At 29.3% G+C, this 19,082-nt stretch overlaps 2 protein-coding genes across 4 annotated transcripts; one reads left to right on the top strand and one right to left on the bottom strand.

Annotated features, from left to right (window-relative positions):
* Nucleotides 1-64: 64 nt before the first annotated feature.
* LOC123291542 lies at nt 65-5,442 on the bottom strand. Of its 3 annotated transcripts, none has more exons than XM_044871858.1 (10): nt 5,421-5,442; nt 5,003-5,158; nt 4,090-4,401; nt 3,257-3,603; nt 3,091-3,159; nt 2,841-3,023; nt 2,440-2,571; nt 2,252-2,377; nt 2,038-2,174; nt 65-1,381 (listed from the first exon to the last, which is right to left on the bottom strand). In XM_044871858.1, the coding sequence occupies exons 3-10, from the start codon at nt 4,361-4,363 to the stop codon at nt 493-495; spliced, it is 2,157 nt and encodes a 718-aa protein (XP_044727793.1). In that variant the 5' UTR covers nt 4,364-4,401; nt 5,003-5,158; nt 5,421-5,442; the 3' UTR covers nt 65-492. The 3 variants fall into 3 exon arrangements, with proteins under 3 accessions (XP_044727793.1, XP_044727791.1, XP_044727792.1); XM_044871856.1 differs by having other exon boundaries at nt 3,091-3,162; nt 5,421-5,441; XM_044871857.1 differs by lacking the exons at nt 5,003-5,158; nt 5,421-5,442 and adding an exon at nt 4,463-4,485 and having other exon boundaries at nt 3,091-3,162.
* A 947-nt stretch (nt 5,443-6,389) lies between these two features.
* On the top strand, nt 6,390-7,759 carry LOC123292619 (U11/U12 small nuclear ribonucleoprotein 25 kDa protein-like). The gene is made up of 2 exons (XM_044873333.1): nt 6,390-6,750; nt 7,511-7,759. The coding sequence occupies exons 1-2, from the start codon at nt 6,535-6,537 to the stop codon at nt 7,757-7,759; spliced, it is 465 nt and encodes a 154-aa protein (XP_044729268.1). The 5' UTR covers nt 6,390-6,534.
* Nucleotides 7,760-19,082: the final 11,323 nt, after the last annotated feature.

Here is a 19,082-nt window from a genome sequence, read left to right as displayed (position 1 = left end):
ATATTTATTTTATTAATAAATATTTAAAAATTACAATAATAATAATATATTTTTGTGTAAATTATGTTAGATAAATTAATGTCTATAAAATATTTCTATAAAATACGATTGATATGTAATGAAAGGCACAACAAACATTTTTTTCGAAGTACATAGTAATGGATTTGCTCGAATAATATTAAAATAGTTTCTCTTTTAGACTAACTACTATTAAAAATTCGATTAGACCTATTGAATTAAGACACTTTGTTAGTACTAATTTGTGAATTTGTTTCGTTAAGACATAATTATTTTTGTGTTTTAAATTATATCAGACTAACTATAATTTCGCGGGTGAGAAAGTATTACTTCCATCCTAGCACGTGGAAAATAAACTATCTGTATGAAATTAATTGAATTTTATTTAATTAGTTGTTAAGTGAAATCTTGACTTTGTGTAATATAGACGGAATATTCTCTACAAAAAGTTTGATTACGAAAAATATATTTGTACTAAACTACAGAATAATATACACCTTTACAAATTGGACAATCATTTTGGATAGATTCACTGATTTCATTCATCATTTTTCGATATTTACTCCAAAATTTTTGCATACAAAATTGAATCCATTCTCGAAATGATTCTATAATTTCATCAATAAATGTTTTATCCATAGTTTTTATAATGAATATAAATTTTAGAACTTTATCTTTATTAGTGAAAATCGAACGTAACAAAGCGTTGGGTTTAACATCACAAAAGTTTATATTCATAGTCTGATTTGAACCATAAATACGCAAATATTCTTCTAAATATTGAAACAAAAATTGTAAAACAACTAAAATTTGATCTGTATAACGGAAAATACGTTGAATATCATCGGTTAAATCATTAATTTTCGTGTGAATATAACTTAAAACATCTTCTAATTTTTCACGAATATCAGATTCAAAATAATTAAAAATTTCATTAACTATTTGTTCTACATTGGGACTATATCTCAAAGCAATTTTACCGATTGATATACCAAATTGAAGTAACTCATTTCGAAATTGTGATGAATTTATGACATTCGATTGAGGATTTGTTGTGCGGACAACATTTGGTGCGTTTACTGGATTTTCTGGCAAATTTGCAAATAAATTCTGTTTTGATGCAACCGACATTGTTGCAAATTCAGATGAATCAATAAGCATATTTGTGTTTACTTGTATTTTGCCATCTGGGCTAACGGTAAATCGTGCATTGTTTTCATTAAACATTTTATTATTTCGAACTAAAGTTCCAAAAAATTCATCATGATTTGTGATAGTTTTTAGTCCGCGTATCATTTCAGCTCTGCCTGCTTGTGTTCCTTTGGTTCTTTCTGATTCCAATAAGGCTTTATTGAACATACTTCTGTAAAATTAATTAATTTTTTAATAGTATTTATTTAGATCCATGTTTTAAAGATTGAAATGCTCTTATGAAATTCTCTCTGACTTTTATATGATTGTAGTAAAAATTTCCTGACTGTTTAAGATTCATAATTCTAAATTCTTCTATTCGTAAAGTGCATAATCTTCATTTGTGTCATATTGTGATAAAAAAACATTACTTTGTGTAAATCGAGCTCAAGAATGATATATTTTATGATTAAAATTGATTCAGAATATATATACATTTCGAGAGAAGAGTCAGTTCATTGTAATTCAATTCTAGATTTTTTTAAATCATTTTACTTGACCGATCTTAAAATTACCTGACTTTGCCAAAATCTCAAAATGTCCAGACAATTCCAAGTTTACGAGATCGATCGTCACTCTGATATGATAATTTTTAGTATAAAATAGCTAGTTACAGTGGCGGTTCTAGGGTTTGGTGTTGGCACAAGAAATTACTGAAAACACCAAGAATTTTTCAAATTTATGAATGTATGAGGGTTCTATATTTATTATAATTTAGGCGCCGATTTTTCTCGCCATCAAGACGTTACTGAGTAGAATTGCACTGCATATTATTTAGCCTTTATATCGGATGTTTAATAAATATTAATGTTAGATATAAAAATTTACCTTTTATTTTTACTACTTAAATTAGCTTCATATTCCATTAATACATTAGCTTGTGTTTCATTAATGAAAGTATTTGCAGTTCGAACATTCCACGCTGCATGTGCAAAAAATAACATGGAAGTCGTGAATTGGATGATCTATTGAAAAAATAAAACATAAAATTAATCAAAATTGTTAAAAAAAAAAAAATAGATGCTACGAAATTTTACTTTACCTCCAAATTACTAATCCGTTCGTTATTATCGTGCTTGACTTTGAATACGTACAATGAATTAACAACCGCTGATCCATTAACGATTAAATTTGCACCGGTTGCAATATTGAAGAATGCCCTTGTACCCTGTTTAACAAAAATTTTAATTAACAATTCTCTTTACATATTAGATGTTATACGGTAATTACCATTCCAACGGTTGCTCCACTGCTAACTGTTCTGCTAATTAGTTGGCTAGCCCCGGCTGCGGTACCTGCTGCAATGCCACCGCCAACATTCAACCAGTGGCCTCTCGCTTCAGCATTTTTTAATCCTACAGTCTTTAGAGTGCATTAATTTTTACTAATAAATCGATATATCGTCCGCTCTATACTTGCTATTTATATTATTAGAATGAAACAATTAATTTTAACTAAATGCATACAAATTATTTAAGGTATATTATGTAGGGTAAATCATGGGTATATTTATCCTCCCTTCAACTCATATAGTCAATTTGGGCGTTTATTGGCTAAAAATCATAGCCTAGACGAAGCCAAGCAGGTTAGTTACTCGCTATAATGTATGCTATAAATAATAAAATACTAACTTGTTTGTGTTTTTTTCGATTGTAAAGCCCAGCTACCGCTCTACATGCACTATATACTCCAGTTGCAGTAGCCACAACTGCTGCACCTCCTAACACGACTGGAGCTACAGCTACAGCTGGAATTGCAGCAGCGCCACAAATAGCCATACTTCCAATACCACCTACAGTCCCAACAATATCTGCCTAAAAGTATAAACATTTTTGTTATCATTCAAAATTTAATAATAAGTCAAGCATCATAAAAACATACCGTATTTGCAGCTCTTTGTAATAAGGTACATGATGGTGATAATTTAATATCCAGCATAACTTCCATTTCCTGCTAAAACAATTTTATTGAAATATAACATAAAGATAAATTTCATAAAGACTGCATGTTTTATATTTTATTATTGACTATTTTTTTTTCGACTTACTTTTTTTTCGTCTAGAATCCTAGCTTGATACTTCCCATCCGTTGGTACATACATTTTACATTTTGGGAGAGTATTATTTTCTAAATATTGTTGCCAAGATTCATAGACTCTTGCGTCATCATCAATGAAAACTGTACAATAATTTACAGTCTTTTCAACGATATACTGTCCATATGCTTTTGCATCGCACAATTGCAAATAGCAATCATATTCAGGAAGTTTCTTATGACATTTACGAATTCTGAATACTGGTACTTGAAAAACATCTCCATTTTTTGAATTTAATTTTTCTCCAAAAACGAATATTGTTGCCATATAAATTACACCAGGTAAACGGTCATACGAACCTTAAAAAATGTTTACCTTGTCATTAGTTTCTACGGATACTTTATAAGTAGAAGGGTCACGGATTTGACTACAGAAGGAGCGATGTACTATTTTTGGCTAACGCTAGTTGATGATACTTGGAAATATTTTTGGTGGCTTAAAGCGAAGGAGGTGAAGTCAAATTTTTTTACATTAAAACATTTATATTTATATTCAGACTATAAAGAAAACCATCGATTAAAAAACGCTTGATAATATTATTACGAGCCAATTCGATTTGAGTATGTTGTATCGAGATATAATATTTGAGCTGTAAAAAAAACATTTTTTTCATCCCTTTCCGCTTTGAGTAGTTGAAAATCTATTTTGGTATCATCGCATTTAGTACCTATATATAACAAAGTATCTAAATACTAAGCAAAATAACAAACTAAAAAGTAAGCATGACATTTTGGATTTATTACATTCACGTAGTTTATTTTGTATTAAAAAAAAAATATTCATACCATATTTAAGAATGGCTTGGTATATTGGATCAATTTTTTCTTGTTGTTTTTTTGTGTAGCCCGCATCTGTTTCGCTTTCATTTAAAATGGATGGAGGTCCGAATAGAGCATAACCAACTGTTTTGTATAATTCTTTATGTTCATCTTTCATAAACAAATCAAAATCTCTATCTGAGAGAATTTCACATAATTTATTTTGTAATTCATAAATTATTTCACGATTCGTTTGTGGAGGGTTGTTTAATGATTGAACTTTTGTGTTACTCTCCTCCATGTTAACTGCTTTGATTTATTTTCGAATGCTTTGAATCCCTAAAAGAACAAAAATAGAAATATATACAAATTATCTACAAAGAATTCACCTTTAACCTACAGATATTATTTATTAGTATATTCTCTATTTTTAAATGATCTAATTCACTGATAATTTAATTAAAGCTTCTAATTAAATTTTTTCAATTATCGGTTTAAAAGAAAATATTTACTGATATAGTCTCTGGTATTTCAGAAGTTAATGTAAACATTAAAATATTATCACAGTTAGGCCACGCGTACTGTTATTTAATGGTTATTTATAATTGCAAGACTTTTTATTAGGTATTCCCCGTAAATAAAAACATTCAAAGAGTATGATTACACATGCGCTAACGAAACACATAATTAGGTACAAAATTGTTGCCCATTAAGAAAAAATGTCCCAGATTTCTTCAAGAGAATTTTATTGTCTTTTTCTTATCATTCCATTATTTACAATTGTTTGAATCAAATGATTTATATGGAAAAATATATGTAAATGTACACACATATCGTAAAAATTAGATTTCTTGAACGAACTTATATAAATTATTGAAAAATGTTATATTTAAAATATTTATGCTTTGCATAATTTAGTTTATAACAAAATGATACTTACAGTTTTATTTTTCGTTTTTAAAGAAGTTTTAATTACTATTGCATTGAAAATTTAAGGCATGTTCTTGAATTTTAGTAAGTCGCAATATGGCACTTCACTTGTCATTACTGACTTTTACTTCATGAAAGTATTAGTTTGTTTAGGAATTGATTTTGTCTGTAAAGGGTTAAAAGAAAGATTATGAATGATATAATATAAGTAATTTACCAACATCTAACCTTCTATGTGCTAAAAAAACATTGAATTAACTGAGACCTTTTCAGGAAAATGACATTTGGCAGATAGATTTGAAATTAACGTTTGTTGATACAAGTTAGGAATTTGAAAAATTGATATGCGTATTATTTTTCAGTTTATGTTTATGTTTTTGAGTAGTTCATAGTCAAACTTTTTTTAAAACCACAGCACTTGTACTTACCGATTCTTCATTGCATATATAATACCCATAAATTTTAATCTTACATAAAAATTTATTTAAAATAAAAATAATAGCATGTTTAAATTCTGTTTGATCGATATACTGAATGTACGTGTGTTTTCAACATGTTATCTTCTGATTCCAGAATATTTCATTAAAAGTCCGTTTACATAGTAAAAGGTGTGATTTAGTTGATTATGTTGCTCACGTTATAGTATTATATTGTGCCATTAAAATCAAATTCTAAGCTAAAATTATGTTGTTGTAAGTCATGAAACAGTTCCAGATCAATTTTTATTTTATATCGTCTCTTTGTAAGTTTAATCCCCAATATAAAATTAAATCAACTGTAAAAATATTAGGATTGCTGTGAATTTGTGATACATTTGTCAAGTATTTCTTTTATCGTGTAAACAGACCTTGTATCGCTGTGAGTGTGACATAGAGATAATATCATAGAGCTGTATAAACATAGGAAACGCTAAAGAGGCATAACTGATAGACATTTTCCCCTCTATGTCGCGCAGCTCTATGGTATAATCTCTAAGAGCTATAGCAAGAACATATATAATAAGGACATGAAACCTCCTGTGGCTGAATTTAAGGCACCTATCTGGGAGGGATCTAGTCATCGGTCGTTGTGATTGAAAACCGAAGACAAAAAATTGAAAACAAAAGACAGCATGATGCGTAGTACAAAATACGCAATGACCGAGGGCTAGACCTCACTTAGGTAGGCGCCTTTTTTCATGCCACCCTCTCCACTCTAGTTTTACGTCCTTATTGTATTTGTTCTTGAGCTATAGTCATAATAGCGTGCTTAATTTACTTGAATTATTATTGGATGCGAGACAGAGAGGGAAGAACATCTATCAGTTTTGCCTCTTTCTCTCCGGTCAAGTATTCATTCCTAAATGTATGCAGCTCTATGGTAACATTACCTCTATGGAATGTGAATGGATATGTTATTGTTAACATAACCATAACTACAACTGTCAAAATAACATGGTAGTATTATATTTCTGACGTCTGTACTTGGTATTTAAAATAATACCTAATATTATTGTAAAATTTTGGCATTTTTCATGTTTTAAAAAACAATAGCTTGGTAATAATGTCAGAAATTGAAGAATTGGAATCATTAAGTCATGAAGATTTGTGTGAAATAACATTGGGAACGCTGACACGATTATTGAAAGCAGATTGTTTATTATCAGACTTGCCTGCCGGTGTTACCAGCGAGGAAGTTAATTCTCAAATTGCTGTTGCACAGGGTCAATCTATTACTTTGGAAATTTTGAGAAATTTAGAACCATCTCTTCATGTTGTGGTAATTATTATTAAATCATGCACCTCGATTTGAATTACGTCGTTATGTGTACGACATTAAATTACATATATGTTTGCCTCTTTTGAAACTTTTCATTCAATAAAACAAAACAGGTTTTTTAATCTAAGCCTTAACGCGAGCAGGTATTAACGGCAGTTTTGTGTTCATCGAATTGCGTACCTATCTATGTCATTCAGATTTTTTATTATGTAGAAAAACGTATTTATCAGTATCTTCGATTGACGCGAATTATTGGTTAGTACCTGTAACGAATTATCTGTTAGTAGCTATCTATGTCTTTCAGATTTTGTATTATTTTAAAAAACGTATCAGTACCTTAAATTGGCACGAATTATCTGTTAGTACCTGCCCATTTATTTTTATTTCAAATACATAATATCAAATATTGTGCCTAAAAATAAATACGGAAACTTTCAAAAATTTGAACTTCCTTTTTGGAATTTAACTAGGTCATTTTTATTATGTATAGGTAATCTTAAATCTTGTGCTGCTGAAAAACTAATCATGAAATTTCGAGATTATAATGAGACAAACGAAATTAATTGTGTAGCTGAATACTTTGGATAAATTACAGCAGCACTATAATTTTTAATGAAATAAGTAAAGTATTAGTTTATTTAGAAAGACTTGAATGTTTTTGACGCAAGATTTGATTCCTTTAAACTTTGAATGTTGAAACAATCCATTTAATTTGAAATTATTCCTAGTTTTCTAATTAAATAATTTATTTAAATTATAGGTTCCTCAAGGCAAGAGTACGGTTTTAGATTTAAAGAAAGCCATCAAGAGAACATTTGAATTACGACAACAAAGAAATCGCAGTCGTGGAAAAATCTCGTGGCGATATATATGGCGTACATATAGATTAAATTTTAATGGAGTCCCTCTAACCAAAGATCATAGTTTATTGTCATTGTATGGAATTAAAAATAAGTCACAATTATGTTTTGTAAAACGATTGCGGAATAGAAATATTGACAGTGATTAATAAATACATTATATTTAATACAATATAATTGTTTGTATTTAATGATATGATTTTATTTATAGACAAAATTTAAATTTTCCCAGTATTACGAGCATAAAAAGTTACCGCTTATTTTCGGGAGCTGCTGATGATCTTTTGCATATTGATATTTCATGTATTACAAAATTATTTCTTTATCGCTCCTTAACCAGATTATTTAAAAGCCAATAAAAATAATATTGTACAATTCAATTGACCGCCCACGGATAATCAGAACTGTTTATGAGAAATTTAACACCGTGATAGTGTCCGCTAAAATATATTTTCTACATTCATTGATGTTTCCCAATTTTCCAGTATAATTTCTTAAACATAGTAGAATCTCGATAACTCGAACATCAAGAGAATTGTAAAGGCTAAATAATTCGAGGTGCCGCCTATTTAAGGATTCAGCGGAAGGGAATGGCATTTTTTTCGACTTACTGAGGACTGCAGCTTAACCAGATTTGAGTTATAGAGATAGCACTGTAAAACAAAAATCGAGTACATTTGCTGCATACTCATCTAATAGTCAAATCAATTGGAATTTTATATTCCTTTTGTACCCTTTAGGAATATTCTAACAAAAGAGACCATATACAAACATAATTTTATGATATTAAATTTTTTTATTTGTAAAAAAAGGTATTGGTAAAATCGAAATAAGAATAAAATTTTTTAAATTGGATAAAAACCGTTGTCTGAGTTGTTTTCTAATTAAAATTCAAAAAACGTTGAAATTCATTATATTCTTGATACTTTAAATCCATTCTATTATTGATAAAATAGGTAGGTGTGGGAGTTTCAAAATTTTAATTTAGTTTGCAAAAGGAAATAAAACAAGTGAAAGCAAACAATTGACTGAGCCAATAGTTGAAATATCCTGTATAGAAAGTGTTGAATGTCAATGCTTGCATTATTTTTTTTTATAAATTTAAAAAACTGACACAGTTATGACATTCTTTCGGCCACCATTTCTAGATTTTTTTTGCGTCTTTCGAGAATTTTTTTGGGTTATCGTGGTTAAAGATTGTGCCATAGAAAGGTTCCAATTAAAATCGGCATACAGAGTCTTTCTTAAGATTGTCCAAAGAGATGGGATTGTCTCATAGCAAAATTTTGTTTGTAGCTTCAGTATTTCTAAGCATTACAAACTTGGGACTTAACTTGATATACCTTGATATATATTTCATAAATACAGGATATAAAAACACAAATTTACATTTTATTCTGTTAATTCAAAATGAAGTAGGTAAAGTAATTTAATTAAGTAATTATTAGTTTTACCGACTCCATCAGAGGGTTTGGGCGTTATATGTATATAAAACAACATATGCATTGGTTTCATGTTTTCACCGATAGATAGCTACACTCGCATAATATGTTCTTAAATATTATATTGTACCATAGCACTATTATTGTACCAGATGCACTATTTTTATTTGTTTATGGTAGTTTTTCTAATGTAACTTTCGTGCAAAGTACAAAATTTTGAATTTTTTCTAAATAAAATATGTTTATATTTTTAGACCTAATGAAGATTAGCGCGGCGCTGAGATCTTAAAAATATACGCGGATAGGAAACAAATAGGTCAGTAAAATATTTTATTTATATAATACTAGCAGACTTGGACACGCGTTGCTGTGGCTCAGTTTAGAAATTGAAACACAGGGCTTTCTTTTTCCCTTTCTTTTTCTTTTTTTTTCACAGTATCGTTCGTCGATTATTTTCGGGACCCTGGGCTGCAGCTCAAAAAGCCCTTAAGTAGAGCTGCCCCCTGTGATCTATTTGTGTGGTGTACTTTGTGATAATATCTCGCATGCGAAGGCAAAAAAAATTATTGGGGAAATTTTTCCATCCGAATGTGAAACTTACACCCAAGTCTATAACCTGATTAATAGTAAAAATTAAGTTAACGTATAATCTTCTCTGAAATATTTTGTTAAAAATAAATTAATGATTTCATAAAAAAGCAATAATTATTTAGATAACAGTTACTATACTTGAGTTATTTTACCGAGGCGAACATTTAAACAACAAAGTACGTTTTTAAAGCACAGAGTTTAATTTAAGTGGTTCGATCTTTTATTTTGATTTAAAATAACTTATATTTAGCCAAAATATAAATTTGAATCAATTAAATTATACTATTAGACTCGAAAACACACTTTAAAGTTCAAAAAGTTGACCTCGGTAAAATAACTCAAGTATAGTAATTAATAACTGTTGAATCGATTCGCTATTTAATCAAGTTGTAAGTATGTGTTGTTAACAAGATATTAATTACTTACAATTAATTTAAACAAAATTTTAGACATTACCTTAGGCAATGTAGGAATGATGATATATTACTTCCAATTTATGAAGATTTGTGTATTTATTTGAATAAAAAAAGAGGTGCTTACATGTCATAATTTGCACGCAATTCATTAATTTATTCTTGAATGTTTCTAAGTTTATGGTCACACTAGCGGACGCGATAGACGTTGTCCTGTGAAAACGGAACTCCAATTCATTAATACCTATACTATGCTTAGCCTGCCTATACTGCGTTATCTCATCCCGCTAAACCTATCTCGCTTAATCCATCACGCTAAACCCATCCCGCTAAACCCAATTTTTACTCCTATATATCTATTGGACAGGCAACGGCCTGACTGAAGGCTTCGGCAGTGGAGCTATTTAATACCTATTCACAATACCTGAATAATAATAAATAATACCTCAATACTATTAAAAATACATAGTACATAGTAAGTTCTAATAGAATGTAATATATGATTTATATGCGCTCCCACCATTTAATGAAATTTAATTTTTTGTTGCGGAACCCTCAAAAACAGTTGTAGTGAACCGATGGAAAATATAAACCATCATCGGATCCATTTGAACTTAGTTAGGTAGCCAAATATTATTTTTTAAGGTCCAATTGAAGCCTAAAATTTTACTTTTGCTGAAAATTGATACGCGTGTTTATAAATCAATAAAATTTCATAGAAAATATCTTATCTGGTTATGAGATGGATGAAGTTCGACGTTATACCGTCTCTTGTACTATTATTTATGTTATCAAGTGGCCATAGTGTCCGACAAATTCCATGCCGACTTTTTTAAGATCGATTGCTTAAATATGTCGTTATTATGCTCATTTGAAAACGCTTTTGAAAAAAGTCGTAGAGAGAAGTTCGGTAGACTGGTCAAAAGGAAGCCACTCACGAAGTTTCAAGCCAGGAATATTGTTAAGGAACCATCAAATATTTACGACGTTGCTGGATACTAACTTTGCATAAATATTCGAAGCGAATTACATAAATGCTTTACAGAAATAAATCCGGTAATTTCGGTACTGGAATTCAATAAAAAATTTTGATCTTCCGTCAATATCCAAAGCCCTACGTGATTTATTTCTCTACGGCATTTATGTTATTCGCTTCGATTACTTGCACAGAGTAAGTATCCAGCAACGCCGTACATATTTGATAACGTAGGGAATTGAGACACCAAGGGTTGTGACATTCATATTCTCACGTGTACTCACCTGTACCGCGCAAAACTGACGCCCTGGTACATAACTTTATGAATCAGAAAGTTATTGATTTGTATACATCTAATACGTAATAGCTTTAGCCGAGTATACAAGTTTAAACAACTAACTCTTTTAGTTGTAATATTTCTTGTGTACCTTTAATTGACTTCAAACTTTTCAATAAATCAATATACATTATTAAATTGATTATTATTGTTTGATCAGGTCATTAATTTTATTGTTTAAATTTAAATGAAAAAAACATCGACAAAAAAATCACAAATATACCTCCTGCTGAAAATTGATATTCATCTGCCACAGCTGGATGTATAAAAAATATTTTTTGGTAAATAATCAATAAAACGGAAATATATCAAAATTGAAAGTTACTTTTATGGTAACGATTATGAAATTCGCAAATTTATTATAGATTATTATACAATCATTATGGGTGGCATATTTGTACAGAGATTGACTTCAAACTTTTCTATTCAATAAAGAATCATAATAAATTTTAGGATTGGGAAACTGCATCACTTGAAAAGACAAGCTCTTTGTTTTACAAAGAGCAACAATTAAAGTTAATTGATTGGAAAATTAATTACAATATAGTAACCATAGGAAAAATTTAATATTTAAACAGCGAGTGGGAAATGATGTCGGAAGAGGTGGTGAGAAGTGTAAACTTTTTGGAGAAATATGCTTAATAAATCATCACATATATACAATAATTCTAGGCGTTAACATTTCTTAATCTGTAATTTATTTGAATAGCTTGTATTGAATTAGCATCATCTTCAAATATATATAGGTAAGTTGAACACAAAAAAATATTACCTACAAAAATTCCAAAGATTAAAAAATTTTAATTATAATAATTTAAAAAATGTCACAGTATTATCACTTACTTTTATTTTCAATATATAATAACAAATTGAATTTTATTACCTTAAGTAATATTCGTAATTACTTCATCATTTATTTTTTTAATTTATGCTCTGCATTTCCTAGAATCAAAAAACAAAAACCAGTTTAAGAAAATGATAAAAGTGGTAGAGTAAATCTAAAAGGATATACAAAGTTTTTAAAAAGTTTGTGTTTTTATATTTCTTTTACTATTAAATACCCAAGTTTTCCCCATTAAGTCAAAACTTCCCTGCCCCAATTAAAGAGAATTGAAAAAAATACACTCGAACCAGGACTCGAACCCGGACTTCTTTGCTTCTTGTCAAGCGCCCTACCAATTAGGCTATTCGAGTTCTAGACACGAATGCAATTTTTTTTCAATTCAATGAATTTTTTAATTTGTTTATCCACTTATTATTATTATTATTATTATTTATTGTTGTTGTTTACTTATAATCATGCATACGATATTTACATCATGGTCTATTCGACTATATTTGATGAAATATGATACATACAGGCGTAAACTAAATATTGACAAATATCTTGTCTAGTAATCTTAATTAAAGAGAATTTAAAACTTCCCTATCCCATTTTGGTTGCTTCCTTGAAAAATTGAGACATCTAGATCGATTTGACGTTGAAAGCTTTACGATGTTAATTATTATAACTATTATGATAAATTAATTCTTCAATATTTTCTTCATATTTTAAGAGAATTTGATTTGTAGCCTTCTAGGTAGTATTTGTTTTTCCTATACAATTATTTGCCACTATTAGCTGCTAGTTCTCAAGTTTGTTGTACCCAATCATGGTCGTTGTGTGAATGAGCAGTAAACCACAATTAGAGGTCCCATAATTTCCTATTAGGATTTTACTCCTAACGATTTCCAAAGACGCCTCTCGTCTATTCCACCATTCTGCAGAAAACAGCTGCTATATAGCTCTTGTTGGTAGATATATTTAAATTTCAGGAATAATTTTAATTTTACTAGTGGGATTTAGACCCGATGTCATAATTTACTCTGAAGAATTTTTTTGACTCTTGATCGAATGTTGTATTTGTTTCTTTTTATAGAAGGTGTGTGAAAATTGCATAATATAATGGTCTAATAACGACTCAGTAGCCGTGCTAGGGAATAATATGACCTTAGTGACGAAGCTCTGCTGCTCATTAGTTTTCTTTTTGTTATGCATGGGTTTATGAAAACAAAATTCGATATTGTTATTTAGTCGATAAGAGTTGTAAGTGCATACTTTTTAAGACCAATGTTGTTTAAGTGAATGCAGCTCCAAAAATACCTATACCAATTCTAAAATAAACATGTTTTTTTGTGGTTTTTTAAACTGAGATCCCACAGTAATTTACAAACCAACGAACGATAAATAAACTAGGTATGACGAATAATTTTAGGAATGCAGTTTATAAAATAATAATTTGGAGCTAGTGATGTATCAATTTACAAAATTTGTAGCCGCAACCCTGTTGAAGTTAACAAATTTTAATTTAAACCAGAAGCGGATTAAGAAATTTTGCGTCCTTACCTCTATTTTGAACTTCTTCAGTGTTACTCTTAAAAACGAAAAGTTAATGTAAAAATTACTGAATCAGATGAATAGTTTTGAAAAATTACAAACTTTTAACGACTTAGTTTACTAAAACCTGTGAAGTGGTGGAATTTAAGAAAAAAACGTCCTTAGCGAAGCATTTAAAAAAAATTAAACATTTATAAATTCATTCAGAAAAAGTACAAAATAAAAAAAATTGTTGTAAAAAATAGAACCAATTTCAAAAAAATGTATAAAAAAAAAAAAAAATTTTAAAATGCATAATTTTTATTTATGTTTGACGAATTATTTCTTCTCTTATATAGTTTAAAAGATCTTATATAGAGAAGAAGAGAAAGCCTGTTGGGTGAAGGAAACTCGCTCGGTAACAGAGCCGAGGAGATCTTGAAACTAAACAGAGCTGATATTAGAGTCATCGTAGAGTTACTCACAGGGCATGATAACATGAACAAGTTCCAACATCAGAATGGAAAAAGACAATCTCCCGCGTGTGACAGATGCAGAAGAAACATCGATCCACTTTCTCTGTTACTGCCCGGCGCTCATACAGCAGCGAAGGAAATGGTTTGGTCCGGCCATAGTCGAACCAGAAGAAATTAGGAAACTCAGCGCTAGGCAAATCCTGTGTTTCAGTACATCAGTTGGTTATAATAGCCACTGAAAAGCGTAGCGGGGATAGAGTACAAGGGTCTATTTGGCTAGGTGCTCTGAACCATTGCTTCGAGGCCCGATGCTCGAGCATAGCCTGCTAACCTCCATACCCATACTCATACCCATAGTTTAAAAGATAGAACCTGTTCAAAAATTTTGATACTGTAAGGACATTTTTTAACAAAATTTAAATAGTTATTTATTTATCTTTTTACATTAAAATTTGTTTTTTTGAAGATTGGTTTTCTGGTATTAGTTATGAGGTTACGATCCAGTGAATATGTTGATTTTGAAGTTTATTGACCTGAATTCGATAAGTATGTGATACAGACTTAAAATTTGTCCTTGAAATTTTATAATTGCCACTAAAATAAACCAGAAATTACACCGAAAGTACAAGTAATTATTCGCTATATTGATCACCTACCTTTCGATGGAATTCAATATCCAAATATGAAATATTATAACTATATAACATTTAAAAATGTATTTTTTGTTGAAATTGCAAAATTGTTTATGTATTCAAAATATTTAAAAATCTTGTTCATTTAAATTAGTGGGTGGTTTTTACTTTAGTTAAAGCATAAAATTTATGGGGCGATATTGTGGTATAAACAAAGAAATCCATTATAGAAATCTACAAAATACAAGAAAAACAAGTGAAAACAAACAATTGGCTGAGTTAATTGTTGAAATACCATGTATAAACACAAATACTATAAAATTTGCATCTAATGTGTGCCCTTGTGAGTAAACAGTGATGGTTACAAAAAAATGTTTCAAACAAAAAATGTTTATTTTTTGATAAGGAACATTTTTTTTAAACTTTTGTTCTATCTCTAACAGTTTACAAGATGGGTACTACGGCCCCAGACCCAATTGACCTATGTTGCTCATTTACGAACTTGACCTCACTTTTACGTCCTGAGTGTGCTGTACAAATTTCAGCTTTATTCAGTATCTTTTTTCGTTTTTGAGTTAACTTGTTGGCAGACGGGCGGGTACGGACGGACGGACAACTGAAAATGGACTAATTAGATGATTCTATGAACACCCTTACCAAAATTCTATGAACACCTATACCAAACCGGGCCATTATTGGTTCCACTACCTCCTTAACATAATTGATGAAGCTTAAGTTGTAATACGAAAGTGTAATTAGTCAATTTCTATTTCGGAGGAATTTAATAGTGTCATTTACGCCTAAGAAATTAATTTCAAGCTCGAATCGAAGCAAGTAGATCTCTTTCTTTGAGCACAAGGGTTTCTGGCGCTAATCAACCGAACTATATATTTTTAAATAAAACAGTAGGTACTCGTGCTATTTTTTCGTTAATGTAAACAAAATATAAATATGTAATATAATCTTCGTATTGATTAGAATTTAATGGCTATGGCGACGAAAATGTTATCTAATTTATAGAATAGACAAACTTTGATGAAAAATTTTCAATATTTCGTCGTTGAAATTGCTGAAATTTCTTTCAAAAACTTCTCCAAGGCAAAACATATTTGTGCTCTGGTTTTTGTTAAACGACATCAAAAGTTATCTCTTAGATTATTCAAAATTAAGTAGATGCGAGAATATTTTATTATACCTGAATTAAATTATGTACAACGAAACTGTGTGTGCTAATCTATAAAAATAAAATTAGAGAGGTGTTTGAATCATTTTTGACGTGTTACAAAGTATGCTTTTTCATTACGATTCAACGATTTTGTGGTAAGTAATTAAAATAAAGTAATCTTGACTGGAGTTATGGCATGTCAAGAAACATGGGGTGAAGTTGTGGAATTTTTGTTAAAATAATAACTATGTTAAATTTTTTTTAAAAGAAGAATATAGTAGACACTAAGATTTATTTTGTTTATGCCAAATGTGAAGACGAGTTTTATTTATTAGAAAATCATATTAACACTAACATAGGGTTCATTTATTTATAGCAAGAATTTTTTGGAGCTATTGCATTACCTTCGTAAATGTATATTCATAATAGAGAAGTGAAGTTATTAATAACAATTATATTTTCACCATGGCAATTACGACTCTCCATGACCGAAAAATATTGGCCAAACCTAGTTTGAAAAACCAGATTTGTCATGATTGAAATATTCGTGTTTTATGCCTTTTAGATCGTAGATTATTTTCACTTCTCAAAAAAAAAGTTAATTTTTACCTAAAAATGGAGTTTTCAGAATGACCAAGCCAATGCTTAAAAAATGCGACTTTATAATTATGAATTTATGATTAGAATTAGGACTAAGGTGGTACTGAGAGATGTAGTTAAAAGGCCTGGGAAATGATTAAAATGTGCAATATTAATTACTACTTTATCAAAATCAGTTAATCTCTATAAACAATTTATAACATGTTGAAATGTCACTAATGGAAAATCGATTTTACCTTGACTTTGACCATTTGACCAAGGAAAAAACTCCGACACGACAGATTTTTATGGGAACTGGTTGAAAATGTTTGTCTGAGTATCCTCAACTAAATCATTTTCATGCGAACTTGTGCATTTTCGATGTACGCCCGTACGGTAGGTCAGAAATTCATTTATTCAATTTAATAATTAATAAAGACTACGAAAGTAGTTTGAGTGTTTACATTTTAATCTTTTTATTTATTTTTCACCCAAGAAGTTAACAATGGCATTAAAATTCATTAGGGAATTTATTTTAATTTATATATTTTATATAAAGTAAACATTTTTGACATCGCAAAATTATTTTTTTGCAAAACTAACACACTTGAGTATTTTTGTTTGTTTGTAGTATTTCAAAAAACCCCTTATAAGAAGTATCTATAGATGAGTATCCAATTCTTGAAAATAGTTGTTGACTTCATGATAAAAATAAAGTCTCTTAATTCTGAGAAAATGGAATTGGATTGGTGTACACATATATTACTCTAAGTCTCTGGCATTGATCATAAAAACAAAATTTTCGTAGACGTTTTCTACTAAATCTGTCTATCTGTCTGAGCGAGTTCAGCTAAACTTTTAATAGGTTATTATAGAGCTAAAAAATGCCATTGAGCTCCTAAACGGGAAAAATCAATAATCGAATTCATGGATCCCTGAAATTTCAAAAAATTTATATGTAAGTCTAAATAATTAAAGCAGTGATTAATTAATATCAACAATTAGTTGATATGTATACGGTATTTCCAGCATGGTATTCGCAGTTCCTGTGCTAAAACAAAGGTAAAACTCACTTTTCGACATAATTCAACGATTTTTCACAGACTAAGAATATAGGGCTTACTATTAAATACAAAATTTTCACAAATTTTGACAGTTTAAAACACGAAGTACCTAAGTTCTCAATATCGACCAATTTACGTCAAAATTAATATCTCAAAAACAAAACGATGCAAGGCTATTTTTTTATATATAATTAAAACATTTCTTCTTCAACTCTCCTACTTTTTTTCAATTTTGTAAAGAGAATTTTTTTTAAATCGTAAAAAATAGCTGGGGGGATAGTGAGTTTGCTTTGACCCTCGAAATATCGAGCTTTGTAGCTGATTATCTTGCGATCTAAACGACCGAAAATTCTGCAAGTTCAGAATCTCACAGCTAACATTATTTGGAGCCTGTGAAAAAAATTGGCTAAATCTGTAAACAAGTGCTTTTATTTTGTTTATTATTTCATTTTATTTCTTTGAAAAGTTTATTTTAAAAGTTAAAAACATTTCGTTACCCTAATACACACTTACATTTTTGCATTTCCTTAAGTCTGTAGAGATAGATCTCTTTAGGCGAAAGCTCAATAAATATTTCGATGACTGTAAATCGTTTATTTGTTAAAACATAACTCAGCCTTGAGGAGTTAATATATAATGTTCAATTGTAAATTATATAAAAACATGAAACGTTTTCAAAAATATTTTATCGAAGCTAATGAATATGAAATTTTGATTCAGCCAAAATAAATAGATTGAGATAACAATATAGACCCGGCAAATTGGCATAAACTCTTGGAATTTAATTCATACCCAATTTTTTTAAATAAATTAATACTATAAAGTTCTGAATACAATCCTTATGTATCGAAATTAACAAAATTTTAAAAGATCCCAATCGTACTTCAAAAACATTTAAAAGTAGCACATACTAATTGGGATTTTTGGTTTAATTATAAATGAATAATAAAAAATTTTTTTAAGAATTTAAATAACCCAACTGTGTTAAGGACGTTCCCAAAAAAATGAGTGTATGATAATATTTGAGACTTACGTTTTAAATTTCGAGGATGAATTCTGTTAGAACTTTAAAATTAGCCGAAAATTAAATATATCATAGTTTAACAGCTCAAATCTAAAAATTTAACACCGTAAGGGATATTAAAAAATTTATCTGAACACAAGGGCATTGATCCTAAGAAAACGTGATTGTTTAGGAAGGTCCTTAAATAAAAACGCAGTTTTTTTTAAAAACAAATCAACATATCCAGTAGTTTAGCGACATAGCAACTGTAACAGTAGGAATTCATTAAAAATCATTTGCGTTTTGTAATATCATACAAAATATAAGTAATTAATAATATCATACAGTATGTCAACAAATCTGACAAGCCACATACTATGACGTTTTAAAATTTGAATTTTCGTTTTAGAAAATTGAATTTCTCTCACTGAATTTGTA

Source organism: Chrysoperla carnea, chromosome 2 (genome assembly GCF_905475395.1).
Source record: "Chrysoperla carnea chromosome 2, inChrCarn1.1, whole genome shotgun sequence".
NCBI lineage: Eukaryota > Metazoa > Arthropoda > Insecta > Neuroptera > Chrysopidae > Chrysoperla > Chrysoperla carnea.
This window is presented reverse-complemented; position numbering and strand designations above follow the sequence as displayed.